The sequence below is a fragment of the Saimiri boliviensis genome, chromosome 9, assembly GCF_048565385.1.
Source record: "Saimiri boliviensis isolate mSaiBol1 chromosome 9, mSaiBol1.pri, whole genome shotgun sequence".
NCBI classification, from domain to species: domain Eukaryota; kingdom Metazoa; phylum Chordata; class Mammalia; order Primates; family Cebidae; genus Saimiri; species Saimiri boliviensis.
In genome coordinates this window covers 13,223,365-13,250,532 of record NC_133457.1, presented here as the reverse complement: position 1 = coordinate 13,250,532, position 27,168 = coordinate 13,223,365, and the positions used below count along the sequence as shown (strand labels likewise).

Sequence of the window (27,168 nt, the reverse complement as noted above, 5' to 3'; positions counted from 1 at the left end):
ATTCATTAGGTGTCTACTAAGTGGTGCTGTTTGAGATTCTAGGGATACAACAGTGTACAAGATAGTGTAACTGCTTTCACAGAGCCTTCATTCTAGTGATGGGGATTGGGATGTAAACAAGTAAACTCCAGTGTGATAGGAGAAGGGGGATTTTAAATTGAGAGGTCAGAGAAGTCCTCCATGATGAGGTTACACTTCAGTTGTGAACTGAACGACTTAAATGCACCAGTCACACAAGATCTGAGGGAAATACGCTCTAAGCACAAGAAGTGAGAATAATAGGTCTTAGATAAGAGTGCATGTGGCTTACCTATGGCAGAAGGAAACGCCACTATGGATGAAAAACAATAAGCAGGATGACTGGGACAAGATGGGCTCAGAATTAAGGTCATGTAGGTCACAGAATGGATTTGGAGTTTTTATTCCAAGTGCTATGGGAAACTCACTGGATCTTGAGCTGATCCTCTAACACGGCTATTGGCCCTGTCTGGTCTCTAGCCCTGTCGCATTGCCGCCCCTTAGTTTTGCTTCTCTAAGTTTCTCAAATGTGATTCTCCCTCTACCACAGAGCTTTTGCTGCTGCTTCTGTCTGGAAGGCTCTCTTCCCCTCTTCCCCTTCCCTACATCAACCCCTATTCCCAAGTCAGTCCAATTTACTCTTCAGATGCTCTTTCTCAGGAAGCCTTCTCTGACCTCAAGATGAGGTCAGGGTCTTTTGTTATAGGCTCTCACAGGGAGGTTTACAACAGCTCACTCACTTCAGGGTGGAACTGTGAGTCTTCCGTTATTCAAATGTCTCCCTTCCCCCATTAGACAATTAGCTCAGTAAGAGCAAGTGCTTCACTCTCTGTTAGTTCCCTAGTATTCGGCACAATGCCCAACATAGTAGGTACTCAATAAATATTTACCAAAAGAAAAAAAAAAAAAATGAGGGTTAGAAAGACATTTAATCAGAATAATATTTGTATCTTTCTCTAGATAACATCTAAAGACGTTAATCAGGTCAGAAGTGAGTGCAGGCCCTATTAGTAATTCTCAATCATGGTGCTCGTTAGACTCTTCAGGAGCTTTTAAAAAATACTGATGCCCAGGCCCTGTAACTGATAACCTGCATGTAGAGCCTGAGCATCAATATTTTTTAAAAGCATTCAGGTAAGTCCAATGTGTAGCAGGATTGACAACCACTGCTCTAAATTATTTCCCATTCATACCACTTTTTCACACCTTGTTCACGAGGCCATCATAAGACGCTTTGCCAAATACCTAGCTAGAACCCAGACATACCTCTGCTCTAACTTTTTGGGTCCATAGACCATTTTAAAAAGGGAATTAAGTTCAGTCTGTCATGCCCTCTCCATGGCTTCTCCTAGCAGGTACGACTTCCCTTTCTAGTACTCACAGGTATTGGCTAAGAACTTTGTCAAGAGCCACAGGGAGACTCAGTGGAAGAACCAAACAAACATATTACCCACATGGGTCTCCACTTCCAGCCCAGACAGAGCATTTTCACCTTGCTGTACTGTCACATTCCTGCACTGTCATACTTACCAGTCTGGTAAATGGGCAGCAGCTGGAGGGAATGCAACTTGATGTCATCAGACAAGACATAGGACGAAATATCAGGAGCAAAACGTCTGTGAGTTTAAAAAGACAGAGAAAGGGAAAAATGTAACTTCCATGTACTTTAAGCAGGCATATAATATATATATATATATATATATATATATATATATATATATACACATATATATATATATATATGTATATATATAACTCTCTCTCCATTTTTAGGGCCTGACTCCAGTTTTAGGATTAAGACTTCTAAGTCTGACATGACAGCAACATATCCAACACAAAAAGAAATTTCGACAGGAGTGATATTATCTATGTGTATAACTAAAGAACGCTCAAAGTCCAATAGTGAGAATATATATATATATATATAGACACACACACACACACACACACACACACACACACACACACAAGCACATTAAATGCTGGTAAATAAAAAGCTCTATCATACCTATAGAGCAGGTGCTGAAAGTGGGAATATTTTCTTTTTTCATCAGCTAATCCCGTAGACTCCAGTGTAACAGATAATCCAGACTGTTCACTTTTTTCACCAAGAAGTTCCAGGGGCTTCTGGCATATAACAAAATCTGCCTCAAGCTGTGAAATTTCATTACTGATGCCTTCAAAAAACAAAATGTAAGAGTTCTGCTTGAATGAAAATTAGATTTCATAACATCCTCTCACCAATTAAATAGATCTACAGTAATTTTATTTATAAAATTATTTAAATATTATTAAAATATTTACAAGGCACTATGGGTCTTGGTGCTTGCTTATTTAATCTCCATAACAACTGATAAAGTACAATAGGATAGGTATTATCTTCCCCATTTTACACATGAGGATATTGAAACTCAGAGATGGTAAAATTAACCCAAGGTCATTCAGCTAGTCAATATGAGGACCAGGACTAGAAATCCCTCATCTAGCAGTGGTTGTTCCATTACTTCCACTGACAAATATATTTACATGCCACAAAGTAAGACATGAACAGCCAGATCATAAACCCAAATCCCACGAACTAGGAATAATGAAATCTATAAATAACATGATCAGGCCTAATATATTCCACTGCCCTTCAGACTGCCAAAGGTGAAGGTTTTCCCTATTCCTAAAAAGGAAAGCAAGTCAAATTCATTATTTACCTTCTGCCTGTCTCATTTGATCGTTGGTCTTACGTGGATGGTGGTGAACTCTCTCTCCATTTTTAGGGCCTGACTCCAGTTTTAGGATTAAGACTTCTAAGTCTGACATGACAGCAACATATCCAACACAAAAAGAAATTTCGACAGGAGTGATATTATCTATGTGTATAACTAAAGAACACTCAAAGTCCAATAGTGAGAATTCCTCATCAATGATCTGGTACTTCAAACTAAATAAGACTAATTTATTTCTGCAGCCAACAAGAAGGTCTCCTTTCACAGGGCAACAGGAAATGCACAAGGGGGCCTCTGAAAGTGGCATTTCAACAATATACATCTGGTCTCTGAAAGCTCCGCTGAAGGGTCCCTCCACATTATGCCCAATCATTCGGATACACACACGAGAGTTTTCAGTTCTTTTATGTCTCCAGTTCACATAAGCACGTAGAAATGTAGCTTTGTTTTTCTCTTCAATTGCTACCAGATAATCTCCTGAGAAGAAATAAAGATTATACTTAGAATTTGTGATTAGAAATACAACCACCTCCCTTGCTGACATCAGTACTATTAATGAATTCTAACACAAATGGTTGAATTAAAAATTGAATAGAGGCCGGGAGCAGTGGCTCGCGCCTGTAATCCCAACACTTTGGGAGGCCAAGGCAGGCAGATCATCTGAGGTCGGGAGTTTGAGACCAGGCTGATAAACAGAGAGAAACCCCATCTCTACTAAAAACACAAAATTAGTCAAGTGTGGATTACTGGCATATGCCTGTAATGCCAGCTACTCAGGAGGCTGAGGCAGGAGAATCGCTTGAAACCAGGAGGCAGAGGTTGTGGTGAGCAGAGATCATATGACTGCATTCCAGCCTGGGCAATAAGAGTGAAACTCCAGCTCAAAAAAAAAAAAAAAAAAAAAAAAAAAGATTGAATAGAATAAAACCCTAAGTAACAAAATTTTAGGTATATTTTTAGCTGACATACTGACATTAGGCTTTGAGATTCTAAAATGCAATCTCTCCCCATTTTAGTGTCTTAAGACATCCCATTAATTGTCCACATAACATTTTATTCATTATATTAAGTGTTCACTGGAGCTCTAAATCTGTAGTTCCAACCAAGCTCTAACTGACAGAGTTCACTACTACTGTGACATTAAAATTAGGTATACATTCAGGAACTTGCAGGCGTTGAACTTAGACTTCAAACCCTCTCCTTCCAACAAATCACAAGTCTGAGAAACACAATAAAGTTGGAAATGCAAACAAAATACAAATCCAAGTTAATTTTCTCTAAATTGCTGATTGTGTAAGTTTTAACTTATAAAAGTAACATACATTGGTCATGAGAAGTCAAAAGGATAAAGTGTATAAAGGGTATCTATCCAAAGGATTATAAATCATTCTACTATAAGGACACATGCACACAAATGTTCACTGCAACACTGTTTACAATAGCAAAGACTTGGAACCAATCCAAATGCCCATCGATGATAGACTGGACAGGGAAAATGTGGCACATATACACCATGGAATATTATGCAGCCATCAAAAATGATGAGTTCGTGTCCTTTGTAGGGACATGGATGAACCTGGAAACCATCATTCTCAGCAAACTGACACAAGAACAGAAAATCAAACACCGCATATTCTCACTCATAGGCGGGTGTTGAACAATGAGAACACATGGACACAGGGAGGGGAGCACTACACACTGGGGTCTGTTGGGGGGACATAGGGGAGGGACAGTGCGGGGTGGGGAGTTGGGGAGAGAGAGCATGGGGAGAAATGCCAGATATAGGTGAAGGGGAGGAAGGCAGCAAATCTCACTGCCATGCGTGTATCTATGCAACAATCTTGCATGTTCTTCACGTGTATCCCAAAACCTAAAATAAAATTTAAAAAAAGGGTAAAGTGGTAAAGAGATGCAAAATGAAAAGCATAATGATCTCCCCTCTGAAGACCCAATGTTAACATGCAGCCTGGTATGTGCCTTTGAACACCTTTCTCTCTTATAAACAGAGATCACAGAGTGTGATTTTGTCTTTTTTCTCTCCCTCTAGGCTGATACATGGATATCTAACATCCTTTTCAGTATGTTCAACATCCCATATATACATAGGCATAATTTATTCAACAATTCCCCTACTGATTAACATTCAAATATATGTCCAGGATTTTTGTTTGTTTGCTTTTTTTTTTTTTTTTTGCCACTATGCTTCATGGTAATACACAGGCCTGTATCTATATATTTATTTACTGGGGGATTTATTTTAATGGTACAGATTCCCAAAAGCAAGAATGTTGGGCCAAAGGACATGTAAATTTCAATATTGTCAGATTACTATCAGTTAGATAATAGAAATTCATGTCACCAGCAGGACTGCTTACACATGCCTGCTTCCTCATATTCTTACTAGGACTGACTCTACACAATGGGACAAACATGGACTTTCATGGTCATTATAATTTGCATTTCCCAGATCTCTTTATAAAGCTGGCCATCTTTTCCTATGTTTATCAGCCATGTATAGTTTCTCTTCTGCATGTTGTCCAATTTTTACCAAGCTGCTGATTTGCTTTTCTTATCATGGAACTGTAGCTCTCTGCTTAAAAGGGATGTTAACCTTTTGTCATCCATAAATAGTAAATAGTTTTGCACAGTCTATTGTCTGATTTTGACTTTGCTGATGGCATCTTTTACCTTAACATTTTTATTTAGTCCTATAAGTATCGTTTCCTCTTTGCCTTCTGAGTTCCTATCCATGTCCTCCAAATTACATAAATATGCCCCCTACATTTCCTTCTATTTTAGTGGATTAAATCTAAGGATTTAAAAAAACACATTTTTTTAATCTTTAGAATTTTGTGAGTAAGGAAGGAGATAAGTCAGAGGATCTAACTTCAATTCTTCCAAATGTAGACTCTATTATATTAACACTATTAAGCAAATCGGCCCTTTTCCAATGAATTGAAATTGAAATCCTGCCATTACATTGACTTCTCATGTACTTATGAGGCAAGCAAGCAGGTGCTGCCCCTTTCTGTGGACATTCACTGGGCTGACCAGGCTGGCTCCTCCAAAATGATCCTGTCTTCTAGAGGTAGCAAGCTTTCTCCTGGAGGGAGCTTTCTCTTCTAGAGGTAGCATGTCTTTCTCCACAGACATGCAGCCTGAACCTGTTCTGTCCCTGGAATCTTGGTAGAATGCCTAGAGATCCTACAGGTGCCCTAAGTTTGTTCACTTTTACAGAGAAGCAGTTTGGACAGCGTCGGGATAAAGTTGAGGCCTCCATCTTCCTAAAATTCTCCCAGTAAACAAATTATAAAATTTTAAATTATAGTATAATACAAAAAACATAAAATGTACTATTTTCACCATTTTTAAGTCTACAGATCAGTGGCACTGGTATCTTCTCATTGCTGTGTAACCATCACTACCATCCATCTCTGTAACTTTTTCATCTACTAAAAAACTCTGTACCCATTAAACAATAACTTCCTATTCCTCCCTCTCCCCAGGACAAGACCACCATGGTACTTTCTATCTCTATGAATTTGACTACTCCAGGTACTTCATATAAGTTGAACCATATAGTATTTTTCTTTTTGTGTCTGGCTTATATATCACTTAGAATAATTTCTTCAAGATTTATCCAGGTTGTGGCATGCAACAGAATTTCATTGCTTTTAAAAGCCAAATAATAGTCTACCATAAGTTTATACAATTTATTTACTCACTAACCTGTCAATGGATCCTTGGACTGTTTCCACCGTTTGGCTCTTGGGAATATAGTTGCTACAAACATTGGTATACATGTATCCATTCAAGTCCCTGTTTTCAGTCCTTTTGGGTATACACCCAGAAGTGGAATTGCTGGATCATATGGTAATTCTACGTTTAACGTTTTGAGAAATGGCCATATTGTTTTCCACAGAGGCTGTGTTATTTGAGATCCCTATCCGCAATGTAGAAGGGGTCCAATTTCCCCAAATTCTTCCTAACGCTTGCTAATTTGTTTTTTGTTTGTTTGTTTTTTGATAACAGGCATCCTAATGGGTGTGAGGTGCTATCTCACTGTGGTTTGAATTTGCATTTCCCTAACGATAGTGATGTTGAGCATCTTTTCATACGTTTTTTGACATTTACATATCTTCTTCTTTGGAGAAATGTCTATTTAAGTCCTTAGCCCATTTTTTAATCAAGTTTTTTTTTTTTTTTGGTGGTTGCTGAGTTGTAAGAGTTCTTTATTTATATATTCTATACATTAATCCCTTATGAGATTATATAATTTGCAAATATTTTCTCACATTCCATGTTATCTTTTCAATCTGTTGACGAGTCTTTTGATATACAAATCTTTAATTGTGATAAAGTCCAGTTTACCTATTTTTCTTCTGTTGCCTATACTTTCGGTACATTATTCAAGTTAGTAAATAAATTTTAAAACTAAGAATATTTAATTACAATAAACCTTTTTATTCATGTACCTATACATGTCAATTTCATCTAAAAAAAATTCATCTATTAACTAATGTTGATAGTCTGCAAATTGTAGATAATGCCCATGTGGTCTTGTGTTTTTCCAGATTAATGACTTGGTCTTTAAATAATCCAGCACTTGCTAAGTGTGCCTACCTGACAATCCTTATGATCAGAGCTTTAGAGTTCCTTCAGCTAATCCTCACAACAGACCTTCAAGATACATATATATCTCCCTCCTCATTTTATACATCAGGAATCTGAAGCACAGACAAGCAAAATAACTTGCCTAAGGCAACGCAACCAACAAATTAGGAAACTAGGACTCAAACCTGGATCTGTTTAGCTCAAAAGTTTATGCTCTTTGCCCAATAATGCTGTTTCCCAAACTGATAGAAGAGAGCAACAAGTCTACAGTCTGTGGAAGTTATAACCCTTTACAAGAGAAGGGAACTAGATATTTTTAAGCACTATGTGTACAGTGCCTCATTTTACCTTTAAAAAATTTTCTTAGACAGTGTCTTGCTCTGTTGCCCACGTTGTCTTGGCTCACTGCAACCTCCACCTCCGGCGCTTAAGTGCTCCTTCTACGTCTGCCTCTCAAGTAGCTGGAACTACAGGTGTGACCCACCACACCTGGCTGATTTTTGTACGTGTGTGTATATATTTATATGTATAAACAGGGTTTCATCATGTAGTCTAGGCTCAGCTTCTGTCTTTATTAAGTAAACTGAAAAATCATTCCCATTTCTATTCATGAGCTTAGAATGATTGATTTTTTAAAATAAGTAAACTTTCCCTTTTATAGCAAGATCACAAACATGGCTAACGGTAATACCAGATTAAAGGTTGTACTGCTATGACAGAATTGACATTAGAAGGCAGAAATAATTTATAAGGCATCAAAATATGTTTTAAGACTTCAGGAAAATTGGCCGGGCGCGGTGGCTCAAGCCTGTAATCCCAGCACTTTGGGAGGCCGAGGCGGGTGGATCACGAGGTTGAGAGATCGAGACCATCCTGGTCAACAAGGTGAAACCCCGTCTCTACTAAAAATACAAAAAATGAGCTGGGCATGGTGGTGCGTGCCTATAATCCCAGCTACTCAGGAGGCTGAGGCAGGAGAATTGCTTGAACCCAGGAGGCGGAGGTTGCGGTGAGCCGAGATCGCGCCATTGCACTCCAGCCTGGGTAACAAGAGCGAAACTCCGTCTCAAAAAAAAAAAAAAAAAAAAAAGACTTCAGGAAAATTGAGAGAAATTAGGGCTTGGGGAGGGTAGATGGGCTGAGGCTGGTTTAGTATACTTGTGCTAAAGGCCAGGCAATGACAGCCTTGTGGTCTTGTATCCTCTATGTCCCACCACCACTAGATACCCCATTAGCAAGTGTCTACCACCAAAGGTCGCCACACAGCACTTGACCCTGGCCATCAGGTCTTTCTCTTTCAGGAGTGGGCTGTTTTTATGTCTCTCCTCTTCTTTGCTTTACACACTGCATTAGTCCCTTTTTACATTATTACCATAAGCAAATACCTGAGATCAGGTAATAAAGAAAAAAGGTCTAATTGACTTACAATTCCACATGGCTAGGGAGACCTCAGGAAACTCATAATCATGGCAGAAGGTACCTCTTCACAGGGTGGCAGGACAGAGAGTGTGAGCAGGGGAAATGCCAGACACTTAAAAACCATCAGATCTTCATGAGAACAGCATAGGGGAAATTGCTCCCATGATCAAATTACCTCCACCTGTTCCCACCCTTGACACGTGGGAATTATGAGGATTACAATTCAAGATGACACTTTAGGTAGGGACACAGCCAACCCATATCACACACAAAGCCTAGAGTAATTTTCCCTTATTGATAATATCAGGGACCCCTATCCTTCAAAATTTCTACCTATTTTCTCCCTAATACCCCCCCAATTTTATTTTAAAAACAACTATCAGCTAATTTGAGATTTTTTTTTAACCTGAAAACGTTTTCTGCTTGAGACCTGAAAAGCATTTTGAGTAAATACAGATGGCTGACGTAAGATTCTTTCCATTTTGGATGAGGAGACTCGCTATAGAGGAGGACGCTGGGCACTGAGCAGGAATCCTCACATCCTAGTTACTGTGAATGGAAGGAAGGGGCCAAAAGTGAAAAGCTGAGAAGTGGAAAACAAGTTATTTGGATATCAGCATAACCAAAGTCAGCCCTATTTATGTTCATTTATGGGGCGATTAATTGAAGCTGTACCCAGGGGTCGAAGTTCAAGCTATGGACTGAAACTTTCCCTTAAGCTACAGGACCCGTGATGCTAATTCCATCTCACATGACTCCTGAACCTGCTGTAAGGCAGCCAACTGGATTATAAAAACATCTTTATTCTTCAAGGCCTCGTTAATGAGGTTACAACGCTACTCGCAGCTTCCTGCAGCCAGTGCAGCTCCAGGTCAGCGGTTCTCAATCCTGGCTAAATAACTCACTCTCCCCAATGCTGGTCTCACTCCATGGAAACTCTTACTGTATTGAGGGTGTGGCCCAGGCATGGGGATTTTTTAAAACTCCCCAAGTAACTCATATGCATACGTAGTGGCCATCCAAGGATCTGACAGGCGAGAAAGTTAGAAGTTTACGTAACACCTGCCACTTCAAATTCTAAAATAAACATCCACTTGGAAGAATGAGGCAAATCATGTAAACATATTGTGTCTGTGTGTATGCCTGTCTGTCTGCCTTTCTCTGTCTCTCTCTCTCTCTGACACACACACACACACACACACACACGTTGAAACTGGTGAGTCTGCAACTCAATAGAACTCTTGAAGGTAAGAACTCTTTTGCCTTAAAAGGGGGAGCACAGAGAAAACTACCAATATTGTAACAGGTATGACTCTTAAAGACAGATTTTATAAGAAATACCAAAATTGGAATATTCCTGCTGAAAGGAAATAGGTCTGTGGCCCAGTGCAGGCCCCCCGACGTTGTCATTAGGCAAAAAAAAAAAAAAAAAAAAAAAAAATGACAGCAGAGTAAGTTGCTCACAAAGCTAAAGATATCCAGTGTTTGGTGCTAAGTTTTCTTTTTCTTTTATAAATGATGACAGTAAATAGTAGGGCTTTTCATTTTTTTCTCTTTTAAACACAGGCATATCCCAGAGATATTGGAGGATTGCTTTCAGACCATTGCAATAAAGCAAATAATGCAATAAAAAGAATCACGTAAATTTTTTGGTTTCCTAGTGCACATAAAAGTTACATTCGAACTAGATTATAGTCTATTAGGTGTGAAATTGCATTATATCTAAAAAAAAAAAAACAAAAAACAAAAGAATGTATGTACCTTAACTAAAAATACTTTATTGCTAAAAAATGCTAGCAATCATCCAAACCTTTAGTGACATAATCTTTTTGCTGGTGAAGGGCCTTGCGCCAGCCAATGCTGATGGCTGCTGACTGATCAGGGTGGTGGTCACTGGAAGCTGGGATGACTGTGGCAAATCCTTAAAATAAGACAACGATGAAGTTTGCTCCATCAACTGACACTTCCATTCACAAAATATTTCTCTGTAGCATGCAATGCTATTTGATAGCATTTTACCTACAGTAGAACTTCAAAATTAAAGACAATCTTCTCAGACCTTGTCAACTGCTCTATCAACTAAGTTTATGGAATATTCTAAATCATTTGTTGTCATTTCGACAATGTTCACAGCATCTTGAACAGAAACAGATTCCATTTCAAGAAACCACTTTCTTTGTTCATCCATAAGAAGCAACTCATTCATTCAAGTTTGATCATAAGATTGCAGGAATTCCAACACATCTTCAGAGTCCACTTTTAATTCTAGCTTTCTTGCTATTTCTACTACCTCTACTGTTATGTCATCCACTGAAGTCTTGAACCCCTCAAAGTCATCCATGAGGGGTGGAATTGACTACTTCCAAGTTTCTGTTAATGTTGGTATCTGACCTCCTTCTATGAACCCTGAATGGTTTTAATGGTATCTAGAATGGGTGAGATCTTTTCAGATGGTTTTCAATTTATTTTGCCCGAATCCATCAGAAGAATCGCTACTGTGGCAGTTATAGCCTTACCAAATGCACTTCTTTAATAATGAGACTTGAAAGTCAAAATTACTACTTGATCCATGGGCTGCAGAATGGATGCTGTGTTAGCAGGTATGAAAACAACATGAATCTCCTTCTTCCACATCAGAGACTGTGGGGAACTAGGTGCATCGTCAATGTGCAGCAATTGAAAGGAATCTTGTTTTCTGAGCAGTAGATCAAAACAGTGGGCTTAAAATATTCAGTAAACAACGCTGTAACAGCTGTGCTGTCATCCAGGCTTGTTTCACTTCTAAAGCACAGGCAGAGTAGATGTAGCATAATTTTTAAAAGGGCCCTATGATTTTCAGAATGGTAAATGAGCACTGGCCTCAACTTAGTCACCAGCTGCATTACCCTTCTAACAAGAGTCAGCCTGTTCTTTAAAGTCAGGCTGACTTATTTTTTCCTCTCTATCCAAGAAAGTCCTACCTAGCTGACATCTTCTTCCAATTTAAGACTGTTTTATCTACATTGAAAATCTGTTGCTTAGCATAGCTGCCTCCATCAAATCATCTTAACTAGATCTTCTAGACTTCTGGATAACTTGCTGCAGATTCTACATCATCACTTGCTACTTCACCTTGCATTTTTATATTACGGAGAAAGCTTCTTCCCTTAAATACCATGAGCTGAGCTCTGCTAGTTTTAAACTTTTCTTCTGCAGCTTCCTTACCGCTCAGCCTTCACAGAATTGAAGAGAGGGCCTTGCTCTGGAGTAAGCACAGGCTTAAGGGAGCATTATGGCTGGTTTGATCTTCTACCAAGAACCAGTTTTCTCCCATCAGGAATAAGGCTTTCTAATCATTTGTGTTCACTGGAGTAACACTTTTAATTTCAAGAACTTTTCCTTTGCAGTCACAACTTGGCTAAGTGCTTGGTGCAAGAGGCCTACAGAGTGGCCTATCTCAGCTTCCGACATGCCTTCCTTCCTCACTAAGCTTAACCATTTCCAGCTTTTGATTTAAAGTGAGAGACATGCAAGTTTCACTTGAACACTTAGAAGACATTGCAGGGTTGTTAATTGGCCTGATTTCAATATTGTTGTGTCTCAGGGAACAGGGAAGCCCCAGGAGAGGCAGAGACAATCAGAGCAGTAGTCAGAACACATACAACACGTATCAATTAAGTTAATCTTATATGGGTGCAGTTCATGGCATCTCAAAACTATTACAATAGTAACATCAAAGATTGCTGTTCACCATAACAGATATAATAAGGAAAAAGTTTGGACTATTGCCAAGAATTACCGAAATGTGACACAGAGATATTAGCACATGCAGTGTGAAAAATGGAACTGGTAGATTTGCTCCACATGGGTTGCCACAAACTTTCTATCTGTTAAAAAAAACCGCAGTATCTGCAAAGTACAGCAAAGTGCAGTGCAAAAAAACAAGGTATGCCTGTATATGTATTCATTTGACAGACACTATCTATGTATGGCTGCCCCACAGTTTTTAATTGATCCACAAAATCCTAGCATCTGGATATCACTGACATATTAATTCAACTTTTTTTTTTTTTTTAAACACAAACTTAAACCACAAGGATTCTATAAACTCACACCGAACCAGCTGCGAAGTAGGAATTAGAGAGTCATCTCCAATCTTCCAGGTTCAAGCTCTCCATTAATACCACAGCCATCAGCTTCTGCACGGTAAATACTGCACTTTACACCCATCTTATAAAGTATGAATCAAAGGTAAGTGTATTAGTTACAGAAATTCTATGGTAAATGCTTCTGTAATCTGAAAGGCACCTAGTTTTAAATACTGGATTTTTCTAAAATACGGTTTACCCACGTGGTATTTCGTTGGTATTGCTTCACATTTCTGGTGGGAAAGAGTAATGATTACTCTTACAGCTGTTTAGGGAAAGAGAAGGGGGCAGTCTAAAACTTGAGTTCTACTTATGTACATTTAAAAATCAATATATGGCCGGGCGCGGTGGCTCACGCCTGTAATCCCAACACTTTGGGAGGCCGAAGCAGGCAGATCACCTGAGGTCGGGAGTTCGAGACCAGCCTGACCAACATGGAGAAACCCCGTCTCTACTAAAAATACAGGATTAGGCAGGCGTGGTGGCGCATGCCTATAATCCCAGCTACTTCGGAGGCTGACAGGAGAATCGCTTGAACCTAGGAGTGAAAGGTTGCGGTAAACCGAGATCGCGCCCTTGCACTCCAGCCCGGGCAACAAGAGCAAGCCTCTGTCTCAAATAAAACAAAATAAATAAAACAAAAAAATCAACACATAATGTCAGCTTTCAAAAACCGACCGGAAGTGGCTGGAGGTGTAGATGTGAAGGGACTGGCCATGAGTTGGGATAATTGTTTAAGCTGGGGGTACTTGGAGGTTCAGGATACAGCACTAGTCTCCCTATTCCTACGTTTTTGGTAAGTCTTTGAAATCTTCTGCACTGAAGTTTTCTGTTGTTGTTTGCTTAAGTATCCAAGATGAGTGAAACCCAGCCAGAGGCCTTTCTGCCATAAAGGAAGATGAAGAGACGCCAGCGTCTGCGCCCCCACAGAAGTAAGCTCATACCTATGCCTGCCGCGACAACCGCAGAGCTCAACGCGACCTCAAGCCATCAGCAGCCAGACCCAGGAAGACCACCCGGCACGTTCCGGGAAGCAAGAAGTCCCATCCCCGGCTAGAACTGCAGCCCGGAGGCTCGGTCCGCTAGGAGGAGGCCCCAAGCCGGGCCCCAGGCGGCCGCCGGCTCTCCCGCTTACTCACCCGCCTCGCTGTAAGCCAGGCGCAGCACCCGGCCCAGCGTGGAGAAGGCGCAGCGCGGCTGGCACAGCTCCTGGCCGGCCACGGTGAACGCCTCCACCTTGCAGCCCGCGGCCACGAAAAGCGCGTCACGCCCCCCGCCGCAGAACCGCTCCGGCTCCAGCTTGCAGGGCACTACCTGCTGCGACCCGAACGGGTGCAGGTTGTACAGCTGCACCATCCCGGCGGCCGGAAGCCGGATGGCCCAGTCCGCCCGCCCCGGAGGGCGCCCGGAGACCCCGCGCCGGCCGCAGAGGTAGGACCACTTCCGCGAGCGAGCTAGCAGCGCCGAGTCACGTGAGCGCCAGCTGGCCCCGCCTGCGGCTCCGCTGCTTAAAGAGGCCGCCGCTGGGCGTGGCGGGCCGGGGAAAGCGGTGGCGCCCGCCCCGCCCCGCCCCGCCCCGCCCGCGCTCGCGCGCTGCAGTGTTTTCGGTCTCCGCGCTGCCCACGCCGCCGCCCGGAGCTCACCACCTCTCTGCGCTCCGCGTTTGGTGAGTGCGGGGACTGCTGGGTCCTGCCCTTCGTCTTTTACTGCTTCAGGCCAGGCAGGATGTTTTGGCTTTTGAGTACGTTCTGACAATTCATCATCTATCTTGTAACATTTCGTACTTACTTTTAGGAGCGTTATTCCTGTCTCTTCAGTAGCCCCTGAACTTCTGGAGGACGGAGTTGCAAAAACTGAAATGGGATGCAACTCGGGGCTACACACGAAGAGTTGCTCAGAAATACTGGAAATTCTGGAATAGTTTGGCTGGAAAGAACAAAGCCTTGAACGTCCTTGGCAAAAAGCCCTATTTGTTGAATGAAAGAATCCGTGGACATCATCTTGTAGGCATTTGACAAAAGATTAGTTTGAACCCCAGAGGACAGAAGAACTAGGAGAGAAATCCCCTGACTCTCAGTCTAGTGCTCCTAAGACTATGCAGTAAATGATCTATTACTGACATCTCAACGTAGAGTTCACAATTGCAACACTTTCCCTCTTGTTTTAAACAAATTTAGATGAAACAAGTAGTATAACTTTTTCTAATTCACCTAGAAAATATATGTGTTAGCATGGATTGAGGGATGCTGTTTTATTTCGGCACACAGGGACATAAATGAAAGTGCAAAATTTTCTTCAGTCAGTTTCCAGTTCAGTCACCCTCATGAGCCCTTTATTTCAAGAATTTGTAAATTAGGTGTGATTGGATTGAAGTTAAATTTATCTCCCTTTCCTAGGCCCTTCAGATGAATAAAGTACTTCTAAGTAATGGGAGACAACAGGTTCGTCAAAGTCAGTGAGACAGAGAAGTAGACATGGAGGTAGCTCAGGTTAGGAACTAGCGCTGAAAAATCACAGAAGGCGCCGTAGAAAACAACCAGACTAATAGTCCACAAGTTATTTGTTCTGGATACACTACTTGAGAGCAAATATCATAATCAGTTGCAAAAAAGGTTTCTTTCCACAAATATCTGCCATATTATTCTTTTTGGGTTTTCTCCTTCAAGACTGAATTCTCCTAATTCAGTTTTCTCCTAATGAAGACTGAAGACTGATATTAACTTTAATGTAATTTCACCTGTATAAAAAGAATATCTATTCTGGAGAAAGCAATGAGATTTGCTCCAAGTCTGGAACCCCAGTCCTTCCTAGAGATAGTGTCTTTCCCTTATTATAATCACTGCATCTGACTCATCTAAGTTTTTTTGGGAAATGATATGCTATGAAATGGAAAGTGGGGCACGTATCTGGTTTCCATGTTTGTCAGGAGCTGTGAGCAGGAGCTGCCCACTTGTAGTCCTGTCACAAATACAGGGGCAGCAATGGCACATAATCAATTCCTAATGGGAGGTTGTATTTGTTTGCAAGGGCTGCCTCCAGATTAGCAGGGACTACAGGCGCATACCACCACAGTCTGGGTGGTTTAAACAATAGACATTTCATTTTCATAGGCCTGGAGTCTAGAAGTCCAAGATCAAGATATCGGCAGGTCTGGTTTCTCCTGAAGCCCCTCTCCTTGGCTTGAAGATAACTACCTTTTTATTATGTGCTCATATGGTCTTTCTTCCGTGTGCCTGCATCCCTGTTGTCTCTCTCTCTCCTTATAAAGATACCAGCCATATTAGAATAGGGCCACTCTTATGATTTTATTTAACCTTAATTCTTTCTTTTTTCTTTTTTTTTTTCTTTTTAACCGAATCTCGCTCTGTCACCAGGCTGGAGTGCAGTGGCCTGATCTCAGCTCACTGCGACCTTGACTCACTGCAACTCCGCCTCCTGGGTTCAAGCCATTCTCATGCCTCAGCCTCCTGAGTAGCTGGGAATACAGGTGCCCACCACCACGGCCAGCTAATTTTTATATTTTTAGGAGATGGGGTTTCACCATATTGGCCAGGATGGTCTCGATCTCTTGACCTCATGATCTGCCCACCTCAGCCTCTCAAAGTGCTGGGATTATAGGCATGAGCCACTGTGCCCAGCCAACCTTAGTTATTTCTTGAAGGACCTGTCTCTATGTACAGTCACATTCTGAGGTACTGGAGGTTATGGCTTCAACATATGAATTTTGGGGGAAAGACATAATTTAGCTCACAACACATGCACTTAGGGTAGCGCTCTGCTGAAAAGGGTTGTCTTGAGAACTTCCTTCATTCCTTCCTTCCTTTCCTTCCTTCCTTTCCTTCCATCCTTCTTCTCTTTCTCTCTTTCTTTTCTTTCTCTTTTAAAGAGATGGGGTTTCGCTCTGTCACCCAGGCTGGAGTGCAGTGGTGTGATCATTGCTCCCCTGTAGCCTTGACCTAGGCTCAAGCAGTCCTCCCACCTCTGCCTCCAGATTATCAGGGGCTACAGGTGCATACCACCACACCTGGCTAATTTTAATTTTTTTTTTTGTAGAGATAGGGTCTGACTACATTGCCCAGGCAGATCTTGAACTCCTGGACTCAAACAATACTCTTCCCACAGCCTCCAAAAGTGCTAGGATTACAGGCATGAGCCACTGCATCTGGCCCTAGAACTTCTTTAAGCTATATTTGCTGGGGAGATTTAGGGTACAATATGGATAAAACACTCCCCCTGGTTTATTCTGAGTGACAACACTGCTAGGGATGGCTACAAACGATTCTGCAACAGCATGGACAAAGGGCTCTACACAACCAGCCTAGAAAAGAAGGATTCTGGATCTCTGGAGCACCGATTCCCTATTCCATCTGTGAGGTACCTCAGGATATCTACGTTAATCTTAGAGAATTTGTTGAGAAAGTCACTCACAAAATGTCATCTACTTCTCACTTTTTATTACTATATGTTCTCAAAGTTCTTTCTGGAAAAGTCACAAAAATTAAACAAGGAAAGTATATAGGAATTCCCAAAAGGTAGCTGATCACTATTGCATAGGTGGCTCCATTGTTTTTGCCTCTTAAAAAATAAAGAGCCTCTGGAAGATGTTTTTTAAAAATTAGGTTGGTGGTGTAAGCATGCTTCCTGAAGAAGAGAATATGACTCTCTCAGAGCAATGAGTGAAGTGGTTTCCGCAGCTCTAAACAACACCATCAAGACTGTCAGAGAAGCCCAAGGCACGTGGGGAAATCAAGCCCTAGCACTGAGGTGTCCAGCCCTTGGCCTTCAGATAGAGCAGCTGGTGGGGTGTAGGGAGCTGTAAACTGCAGCTCCAAATGGCCCTCCTCTCTTCCCTAGCCTCCTCCTCTCTCCTCTCTTTCCTAATTTTTTTTTTTTGGCCAGAGTGGCACAGGCAGGCCACTTCTATAGTTTTCCTGGCTTGCTGCATTTAGAGCAGGCTTCCCCAAACTACAGACCGCGGACCACATGCGGCCCCCTGAGGCCATTTATCCGGCCCCCCGCCACACTTCAGGAAGGGGCACCTCTTTCATTGGTGGTCAGTGAGAGGAGCACAGTATGTGGCGGCCCTCCAACGGTCTGAGGGACAGTGAACTGGTCCCCTGTGTAAAAAGTTCAGGGGTGCCTGATTTAGAGGGTATCTCACATTTGCCTTTAAGATCCCCTACATTCCCAAAATGAATGCTCTCATCTTGACCCATCAGCAGCACTGTATCATTCACTTTTCTTAAATCATTCTCTTCTCTGGGCATCTGATAGTTCACTTCAGATTTTCCTCCTCTGTCTTCTTTACTGGATCCTAACCCTCCTTTCTCTGAACTCTAAAACTGGATGTCCTTGGACATGTTCTTTCCATCGATACTCACTCTTTCAGTGAAATCAACCAATCCTTTACAAATTATCTAAATACTAAGAACCCCTGAATTTATATCTCCAGCTCTCAGTTTCCTTAAGCTTTGACTTAGAATATCCAATTGTGTTAGCCTGTTCTCACATTGCTATAAAGAAATACCCAAGACTGGGTGACATATAAAGAAAATAAGTTTCGCTCACAGCTTTGCAGGCTGTATAGGAAGCATGATGCTGGCATCTGCTCAGCTTCTGGGGAAGCCTCAAGAAACTTACAGTCATGGCAGAAGGTGAAGGGGGAGCAGACACATCGCATGGCCAAAGCAGGAATGAAAGAGAGGGGAGAGGGGCCACACACTTTTAAATAGCTGGCTCTCTCAAGAACTCACTCCCTATCATGAGGATAGTAGCAAGGAGATGGTAGTAAACTATGCATGAGAAATCCACCCCCATGGTCCAAGCACCTCCCACCAGACCCCACCTCCAACACTGGAGATTGCAATTCAACATGAGATTTAGGTGGGGACACAGATCCAAACTATGCCACCAATTTAACACCTGGATTGCCTAATAGTCATTTTCAGACTTCAGATGTCCCAAACTAAACTGATTCCTTCACACCCTGCATCCACCTCTTACCTTCCCTGCCTAGGTAACTGGCACTAGTCACTTAGGCCAAAAGCCCAGGAATATCATTGACCCATCATTTTCTCTCACACTCTACATCCAATCCATCAGCCAGTCCTGTCCATTCTGCCTTTAGAATCTGACCATGTTTCACCATATCACCGCTACTATCTCAGTTCGTGTCACCATCATTTCTTACCTAAGCAAATGCCTTCTAACTGGTTTCTCTGCTGTACTCTTGCCCCCTCTAGTGTGTTCTCCAGAGAGCAGCCAGAGACCTTTATAAAAAGTACTGTACCTTCTTTTCCCTCTCCTCCTTTTCTCTGTCACCCAAAAAATTCATCTTAAAACTATTAGGTGGGGTAAAGTAAGACCAGGAGGAGGAAGCCATGCAAGTGAAGAGGCAGAGCCCAAATGGAATAAAAAGGGCATCCATGATTGGGTGGTACAGCCTAGTGTGGGGAGTCAGAGCCCAAAAAGGGCGAAGAGGGCATTGCCATAGTGTGTCAGAGCCTGTTTAGTGAGGAAAGCACTCATGTAAGACAAGAAAGGCATCTACACATGAGGTGTTAGAGCCTGAGCAGGATGCACAGAGTGTACCTGCAGGGGGAAGGGGTAGCCCAGGATGAGATGTCAGAGCCAGTGCAGGGCGAGGAGGGTGCTCATGTGGGAGGGGCAGCCTGGCATGGAGGGTTGATCTATTTGGTAAATACAGTATATTAAGAGTGGGAGGCAAATTTCTCACTGCCATCAAAGGAAAGGACAGTATAATTACCAAAAGGAGAAAATCAGAATTAGTCAATAACAGGAAAAATCGAAATTGTGTATCATGTGATGGGAAGCAATAAGACTACAGCATCATTTCTGAGATATTTCTATTAAAATTGCATAAGCTGAATTTAATCATGAGGAAAACATCAGACCAATGCAATTTGAGGAAGATGCTATGATGAATTAAATTACAAAGTAATGACAAAAATGTCTGGAAAATCTCCAAATATGTGAGAACTAAATAGCATACTTCTAAAGAAGCCATAGGTTAAAGAATTAACCAAATGGAAAATTAAAAAATATTTTGAACTGAATGAAAAGAAAAACAAAAAAAAAAAATACCTGTATTATAAAAGATGAATGAGTTCAAATTAATGACCTCAGCTCCTACCTTAAGAAACTAGATCCCAGAATGGGGGAGATGATTTTAAAAAGAAAAAATCTGGTTGCATTGATCCCTTTGTCATTATGTAATGACCTTCTTTGTCTCTTTTGATCTTTGTTGGTTTTTTTTTTTTTTTTTTTTGAGATAGAGTCTCATTTTGTCGCCAGGTGCCAGGCTGGAGTGCAGTGGCACAATCTCAGCTCACTGCAACCTCCGCCTCCCCGGTTCAAGCAATTCTCCTGCCTCAGCCTCCTGAGTAGCTGGGACTACAGGCGCACACCACCACGCCCAGCTAATTTTTGTATTTTTAGTAGACACGGGGTTTCACCTGGTTGGCCAGGATGGTCTCGATTTCTTGACCTCATGATCCATGCACCTCGGCCTCCCAAAGTGCTGGGATTACAGGCTTGAGCCACCATGCCCCGCCGATCTTTGTTGGGTTAAAGTCTGTTTAAACAGAGGCTAGGATTACAACGCTTGCTTTTTTTTTTTTTTTCTTTCCATTTGCTTGGTAAATCCTTCTCTATCCCTTTATTTTAAGCCTATGTGTGTCTTTGTACATGAGATGGATCTCCTGAATACAGCACAACCCAAATGACCATCAACAGACGAATGGATAAACAAATTGTGTTTTACCCATACAATGAAATACTACTCAGCAATAAAAAGGAATGAACTATTGATATACACAACAACATAAAAGGATCACAAAATAATTATGCTGAGTGGAAAAAGCCAGACAAAAAATAGTTCATCCCATATAATTCCATTTATATGAAATTCTAGAAAATATAAACTATAGTGACAGAAAGCAATAGTTTGCCTGGGTCTGAAATGGGGAGTGTGGGTGTGAGAGAGGGGGAGAGGTTACAAAGGAGCACAAATAAACTTTTGGGTTGATGGATATGTTCAATATCTTGATTTCAATTATGGGTTTATAGAGAGAGGCATATGTTGAAATATTACATTATATACTTAAAATATGTGGATTTTTTAAAAAAAGACCACAAGTCATATGACTAAGAAAATTATTCCAAATTATACTGATACTTAAAGGTAAAGCTCACTATATGTACTTCAACTACATAGGAGATACTAAATATTTGTTCAAGAATTTAATATGCGAGAGAGAGGGAAAAAGAGATAGTGCCACTTGTCTACTCAGAACATTCCAATGGCTTCCCATGATACTGAGATTAAAAGAAAAATGTCTTAGGTTGACCTGTGAGGCCCTGCAGTATCTGGCCTGTGTCTCTCCCCAACCGCATATCCTACCACTATCTTTCATTGCATCCTAGACACAGAACCCCTCTCAGAATGCCTGGACACAGAAGTCAGTATTTTTTTATAGATTCTAATATGCAACAAAGTTTAGGAAACACTGAGTTTATAGACACCTTTTTTTCTTGTACTTAGAGCACTGAATAAAAAGAAGCCCTTACTCTGAGGTGGTGTTTCATTTTTCTAACTAATGTGTATAAAACCATGAAAGTATGTCCTCAAGTCAAACTAGATTATGCTTCAGATGAATACTGTTGGTCAGTAGCGACCTCTGGCGGTCTGAAGAGAAAATAAACTAATAATTTTTTGGTGTCGGACCACTCCTAACACAGGAAAAAGCTGCCAATTATCCCCTCCCCCAACACAGCCCTCCCCTACATGCAGATATTATACGGAAGGGAAACAGAGACACAGAGAGTAATCGATAGTTGTGGAACTGGAGCCTGACTGGTCCACCTACCTCTCCTTCCTCTCAAGGGCATTCTCCCTGAGAGTGGCCTCATCTTCTCTAATCTTCCCATTATGAGTAAAACCAGCATTGACTAATAGCTTCCATGTTCTTTTTCTACCTCCCAAGTATGACCCTGGTTGATACCTGCAACTGCCAAACACAGCCATGTGACTGACCTCAGCCAGAGTGTCTGGAGAGTAATGGCGGTCCCTCTCCTCTGTACCCTAGGGTTTTGATTTTCCCCCTGGGGTAGAATGAAAAAGTTGCACTGTTAGGTAGGAAAATCTGATGGATGGGGGCAAGATATAGGCTGATTTTTCTGGTTAAGGATAACAGTTCCCATTTAACAAATTAGAGGACTAAGGCCCAATGAACGTATTTGTCAAGACCACTTATCTCCACACATTCCTTATCTCTGTCCTGAATCCAGGGGCCTCATCTCAGGTGGGAAAACTAAGCCCCAAATACAGAACTGTGTTTTCCAGGTAGGCTTCTGAAAGCCCCTGGCTGACCTGTAGCACCAGAGGTGTGGCATTCTCAATATGCAGTAATAACGGATGCTGCCAGAGTCCAAAGGAAAAGTAGTCTGAAAGAAGCTGGGATATCAGAGTTGGGAGGGCAGAGGCTAAAGATTTAGGGTGGAAGGGAGGGATCATTGAATCTAGACTGGAGGAATGAGTTCCTGAAGCAGGAACTGAGTGGAATTTGAGGACTGAAGATCCAGGAGCAAGAGAAAAGGGAAGCCTGGCGCCCCATATAGGTGTCCTTTCTAGAGACAGACCGAGAATAGCCAGAGCTGCACTGCTCCTACCTCATTTTGTGCAGCAGACGCCTAAGCATGGAACCCCTGAAGAACAAGAGACCTTTCAAGCCAGTGTGAGCAAAAAAAGATCTGGAGGATAGATAGGGTCCTCCATTCCTTTCTAGTCACCTGCCTCTGCTTGACACAGGAGAATCCAGCGGCTGCAGTGGAGAGTCCTAGCCTTTTCACTCCCTCCAAAGTCTAATTTCTTGGAACTTTTATTGACACCATGAGCTGCTGCCCCAAACTGTCCAATCTAAGAGAGGCTTCACAGACACCTTCGCCAGGAGAAAGCCGGAGGCTACCCTGGTTCCCACAGAAAAGGGAAAGACAAGGGTTAATGCTGTCCTCTGTAGTGTGGATGAAAGAAGAGCCTTCTAATCCAGCGCTGGGAGGCGTAGTGCTGAATGAAGAGGGTGGATTTCGGAAGCACCCTGGGAATAGGACCTTTCTGCGCTCCGGATGCTCTGCTTCTGCGCTGCGCTGGAGGCAGGCCTGATCTTGCGCTTGGTGGGCACTTGGGGCCATCTGCCGAGGCGCCGCGTGGTGCCACCAGAGGTCGGTGGGTGCGACTGTTACCCTTCTGTTTGCCTCTAAGACTTTACTGTGGCATGGGACTTAGTGTACCCAGAGTTCACATTCTGGAAAGGGCTAATAAGGAAACCGACAGAACATCGTGTGTTAAAATTGTTACCTTGGGCAGAAGCGCGTGGGTTGGAAAGTTTCCCAAAGGAACTGAAGTTTGAGCAGAAATCTGGGGCGCCTGTCAGCCGGAAGCTGGCAAGGCGTACAGGCAGGCCTGGGAGAGGTATCAACAGGCCCAGGGACCAGAGAGGAGTTAATAGAACTTAAACCTTTGGTGGGGAGAGTAAAGGGGTAATGGAGAGAGAGGTGGGAGTAGGGAGAAGGACCACCCAAAGTCAGATTGAGCAACTTGGACTGTGTGCCTGGACAGTATGGAGACATTAGAGCTCTAGGCAAGGTTTTGTCTACTCGAAATTGGATTTTAAAACAATCCGGTTCCATTGTGGATGGTAGATTGGAATGACTGACATTGGGGCCAGGAATTCATGTGAAGAAATGATAGTGATCTGGGCTAGATTAGGAGCAGTGGAGATGGAGAGGAGATGATGTTATGGCAATGAGATATATTTAGGCGATAGGCTGGGGAGAAAAAATGTCATTGACTGGGGTAGGGATGGTAGATTACTTTGGGCTTCCTTGGGGGTAGAGTGGGTGCTATTCACTGGATAGAGAAATTCACACACGTGTTGCCCATTCTTCTTACACAGGATACCCTTATTTAGAAACTATCTCATTCAAATAAATAAACTGAAGGACATTTCCAGCCATTTGCACAGCATATGCATGTGAACACACATAAGATGCAATGCACTGATAGACATAAATGCAGAAATTGTGTTAGACCTGGAATGACACATAAACTAGGTCCTTGCCCCCTCACTCTTCCGTTTATGCATCTCAGGATCTGTTCCTCTTCATGGTGAGTTCTTGTGCAAGCTGCTTAGCTGCTTAGCATCTTTTGGCTGATATACTGTAGCAGAACTTGCAAATTTTGGCTGGATCTGGCTTAAAAAAGCTTTTTGAAGCTTTGGCTTTAAAAAAAAGGTAAATTTTGGATCTTTTGTTTAATCTGTTAGTATGGTGCCACTTGCAGATTTTTTTTAGTGGAATATCTTTTGCTTTTTATTTAACTTGTGATTTTTGTGTGACTTTTAATCTCCATGTACATATTCAGTTGTTAGATTAAATTGCATGACTGGAGGAAGAACATTCTACTGGCCTGGGTGTAAGGAAATGAGGATTTTGGTGGTCAGCCTTTACTCTTCAGTGGTAGAATAGAAAAATATGTCATTTTACTGTTTTTATTCCAGGGCTTTGACCTATCTCAAGGATAGAAATCTAAAGCAGCAATATTTGTAATGATTCCTTAGCTCTCTGAATGAGGATATTTTGTAAATAGGTAGAAGGATCCTAGTTATAACAAGATCCTAGTTATGTAGTAGTATTACAGTAGGATCCTTAGATTTATGTGGACCTTTATTTTTTTCTTTGGGTGATGTTTAATGATTTGGGGGATGGTAGGAACAGAACTATGTTGGGGACATAGGCCAATTATAAGGAGTTAAAGCTTGCTGTGATAGTCTCTCTGTTTTGTTTTGTTTTTGTTTATTTTGTTGCTGAAATAAATTTTCTAAGCAAGATGTTTGCTAATGAGCAATACTGATTGTTGGAGTAGGTAGTAGCCATCAGGACAGCCACGCAGCAAACCAACCACAAGAAAAAGCCTTACTGATTAGGAAAATATTTACTCTTTTTATTTTCATTAGCCACCACAGATCCTATTCTGAATTGATACTGAGAAATTTAAAACTGCTCTGTTTCTGGCTTTAGTTGGAGTTTTCATTTCACTGTTTTATATAGTCTTTCATTAGATGTCCTTCTACTCAAAATAAACACTCCATCCATCCATCATTTTTTCAATGGGCTCTGTGACTTAGCTTTGAAGACCCATTTGCAACACAGGCATTGAAATCCACTCATCATTCCTGGTTTCTCTTAGCTGTCACCTAGTCCTTGAAGCTCAAAATACCCTTTGCCTTGTTCCCAGAGCATAATACTTTTTATCTTTATACTGCACTTTGTTACTTTCTTATAGTTTAGTGATTTTTTTCTTGTCTCTTTTTGTGCCCCTATTTTATAAGCTCATGAAAGACAAACATTATTTCCTTTTGCGTATTTAGGGACGATTCATTTCTTACCATTTATTCATCCATTGCTTCATTGATTGATTGATTCATTCATTCATTCAGAGACATAGTCTCACTCTGTCGCCCAGGCTGGAGTGCAGTGGCACAAGTTTGGCTCACTGCAACCTCCGCCTCCTGAGTTCAAGTGATTTTTCTGCCTCAGTCTCCTGAATAACTGGAATTACAGATGTGTGCGACCATACCCGGCTAATTTTTGTATTTTTAATAGAGATGGGGTTTCACCATGTTGGCCAGGCTGGTTTTGATCTCTGGACCTCAAGTGATCTGCCCACCTCAGCCTCGAAAAGTGCTGGTATTTACAGGTGTAAGCCACCATGCCAGGCCTCATTGCTTACCTTTTATACTTAATGGCCATGTATTTTTGTTTGTGTATGTATATAGTGTCATCTGTAAATCCCAGCCTAGGACCAGGAACCCCTGACAAAATATTCATTACCTATTTTTGATGTTAAATATGATTAAATATATCTTATTAATTAGAATATATTGGTTAAAGCGTTTGAAATTGTTTTTACTAAAATTATATCATTTCAAGTTTACTAGTGCTAGTTAGAAGCTTTGATTGGCTCTTAAAATGTCTTGATTAAAAACCAGACAAACTGATCAAGTTTTAGTTGATCTTTCTACAATAAAGGGGTACTTGGTGAAAGGATTGGGAACCATTCTATTTGGTACCTAGTTTTAAAAAAAATATGCACCAGCTTCTGGTTTTTTTTTTAGACAGGATCTTGCTCTGTTGCCCAGGTTGTAGTACAATGGCATGATCATAGGTCACTGCAGCCTGGACCTGCCAGGTTCAAGCTATCTTTCCATCTCAGTGGTGCGAGAGTTGCTGGGGCTACACTACAGGCGCACGCTACCACACCCGGCTAATTTTTCTATTTTTTGTAGATATAGGGCCATGTTGCCAAGGCTGGTCTCAAGCTCCTGAACTCAAGTGATCTTCCTGTCTCACCGCCCAAAGGGCTAGGATTTCAGGCATGAGCCATCACACCTGGATTGCATCCCAATTTTGCCTTTCTTTTCTAAATCCAAATTTTTGTTCAAGTAAATAGCAAATTTTAAACAAGTGCATACTCATTTATCTTCTGCCAGAGATATCTTGAAGAAGTCTTCTAAACTACAGGCTAGCTGTGTTTCTCATTCTTTTAAAATATCTAGGCTGGGCGTGGTGGCTCAGGCCTGTAATCCCAGCACTTTGGGAGACCAAGGCAGGCAGATCACAAGGTCAAGAGGGTGAGACCACCCTGGCCAACATGATGAAAGCCCATCTCTACTAAAAATATAAAAATTAGGTGGGCATGGTGGCGTGCACCTGTAGTCCCGGCTACTCAAGAGGCTGAGGCAGGAGAATCACTTGAACCTTGGGAGGTGGAGGTTGCAGTGAGCTGAAATCACGCCATTGCACTCCAGCCTGGTGACAGAGAGATACTGTCTCAAAAAAAAAAAAAAAAAAAAAAAAAAATCTAAAGTTGGCTGGTCTGAAGTTAGTGAGTTATTTCAATTGATTGGTCACAGTTAGTTACAGATTGAACTCCTTGTTCTACTCTTTTCTCTCTTCTCACTATGGAACTTAAAGACAATCTGACTAATTTTACGAGTAAAAATATGTCTTGTTCTTCTATTGATTATCCTTTTTTTTCATAGATTTCTAATTTAGCCAACTATTGATGTTTCCTGATAAGCTGAATTTTCTGAATATTTATGACCAGCTGTACAGACTTTAATACATTAACTTAGGTCATGATGCTTCAGTGTTTCTCTTGGGGGACATGTCACCTTATTCCTCTTTAACCCAAT

The 27,168-nt window shown here is 41.6% G+C and overlaps 1 protein-coding gene across 6 annotated transcripts in view; it reads right to left on the bottom strand.

The window, feature by feature from the left end:
- HPS3 (HPS3 biogenesis of lysosomal organelles complex 2 subunit 1) overlaps positions 1-14,377 on the bottom strand; it is a 42,634-nt gene extending 28,257 nt beyond the window's left edge. For 3 of the 6 annotated variants that reach the window (XR_005582486.2, XR_012519121.1, XM_074405480.1), the window contains exons 1-4: positions 14,035-14,377; positions 2,721-3,212; positions 2,027-2,195; positions 1,549-1,634 (exon numbers count right to left, since the gene is read on the bottom strand). Coding sequence is in view for 4 of the 6 variants with exons in the window: in XM_074405480.1 (XP_074261581.1) it covers positions 1,549-1,634; positions 2,027-2,195; positions 2,721-3,212; positions 14,035-14,251 (964 nt within the window). In the remaining 2 variants the exon portion in view is untranslated. Of the gene's footprint in view, positions 1-1,548; positions 1,635-2,026; positions 2,196-2,720; positions 3,213-13,839; positions 14,007-14,034 lie in introns of those variants that run through there. The other 3 variants (XM_039480170.2, XM_074405478.1, XM_074405479.1) reach the window with 2 other exon arrangements.
- Between the last annotated feature and the right edge of the window lie 12,791 nt (positions 14,378-27,168).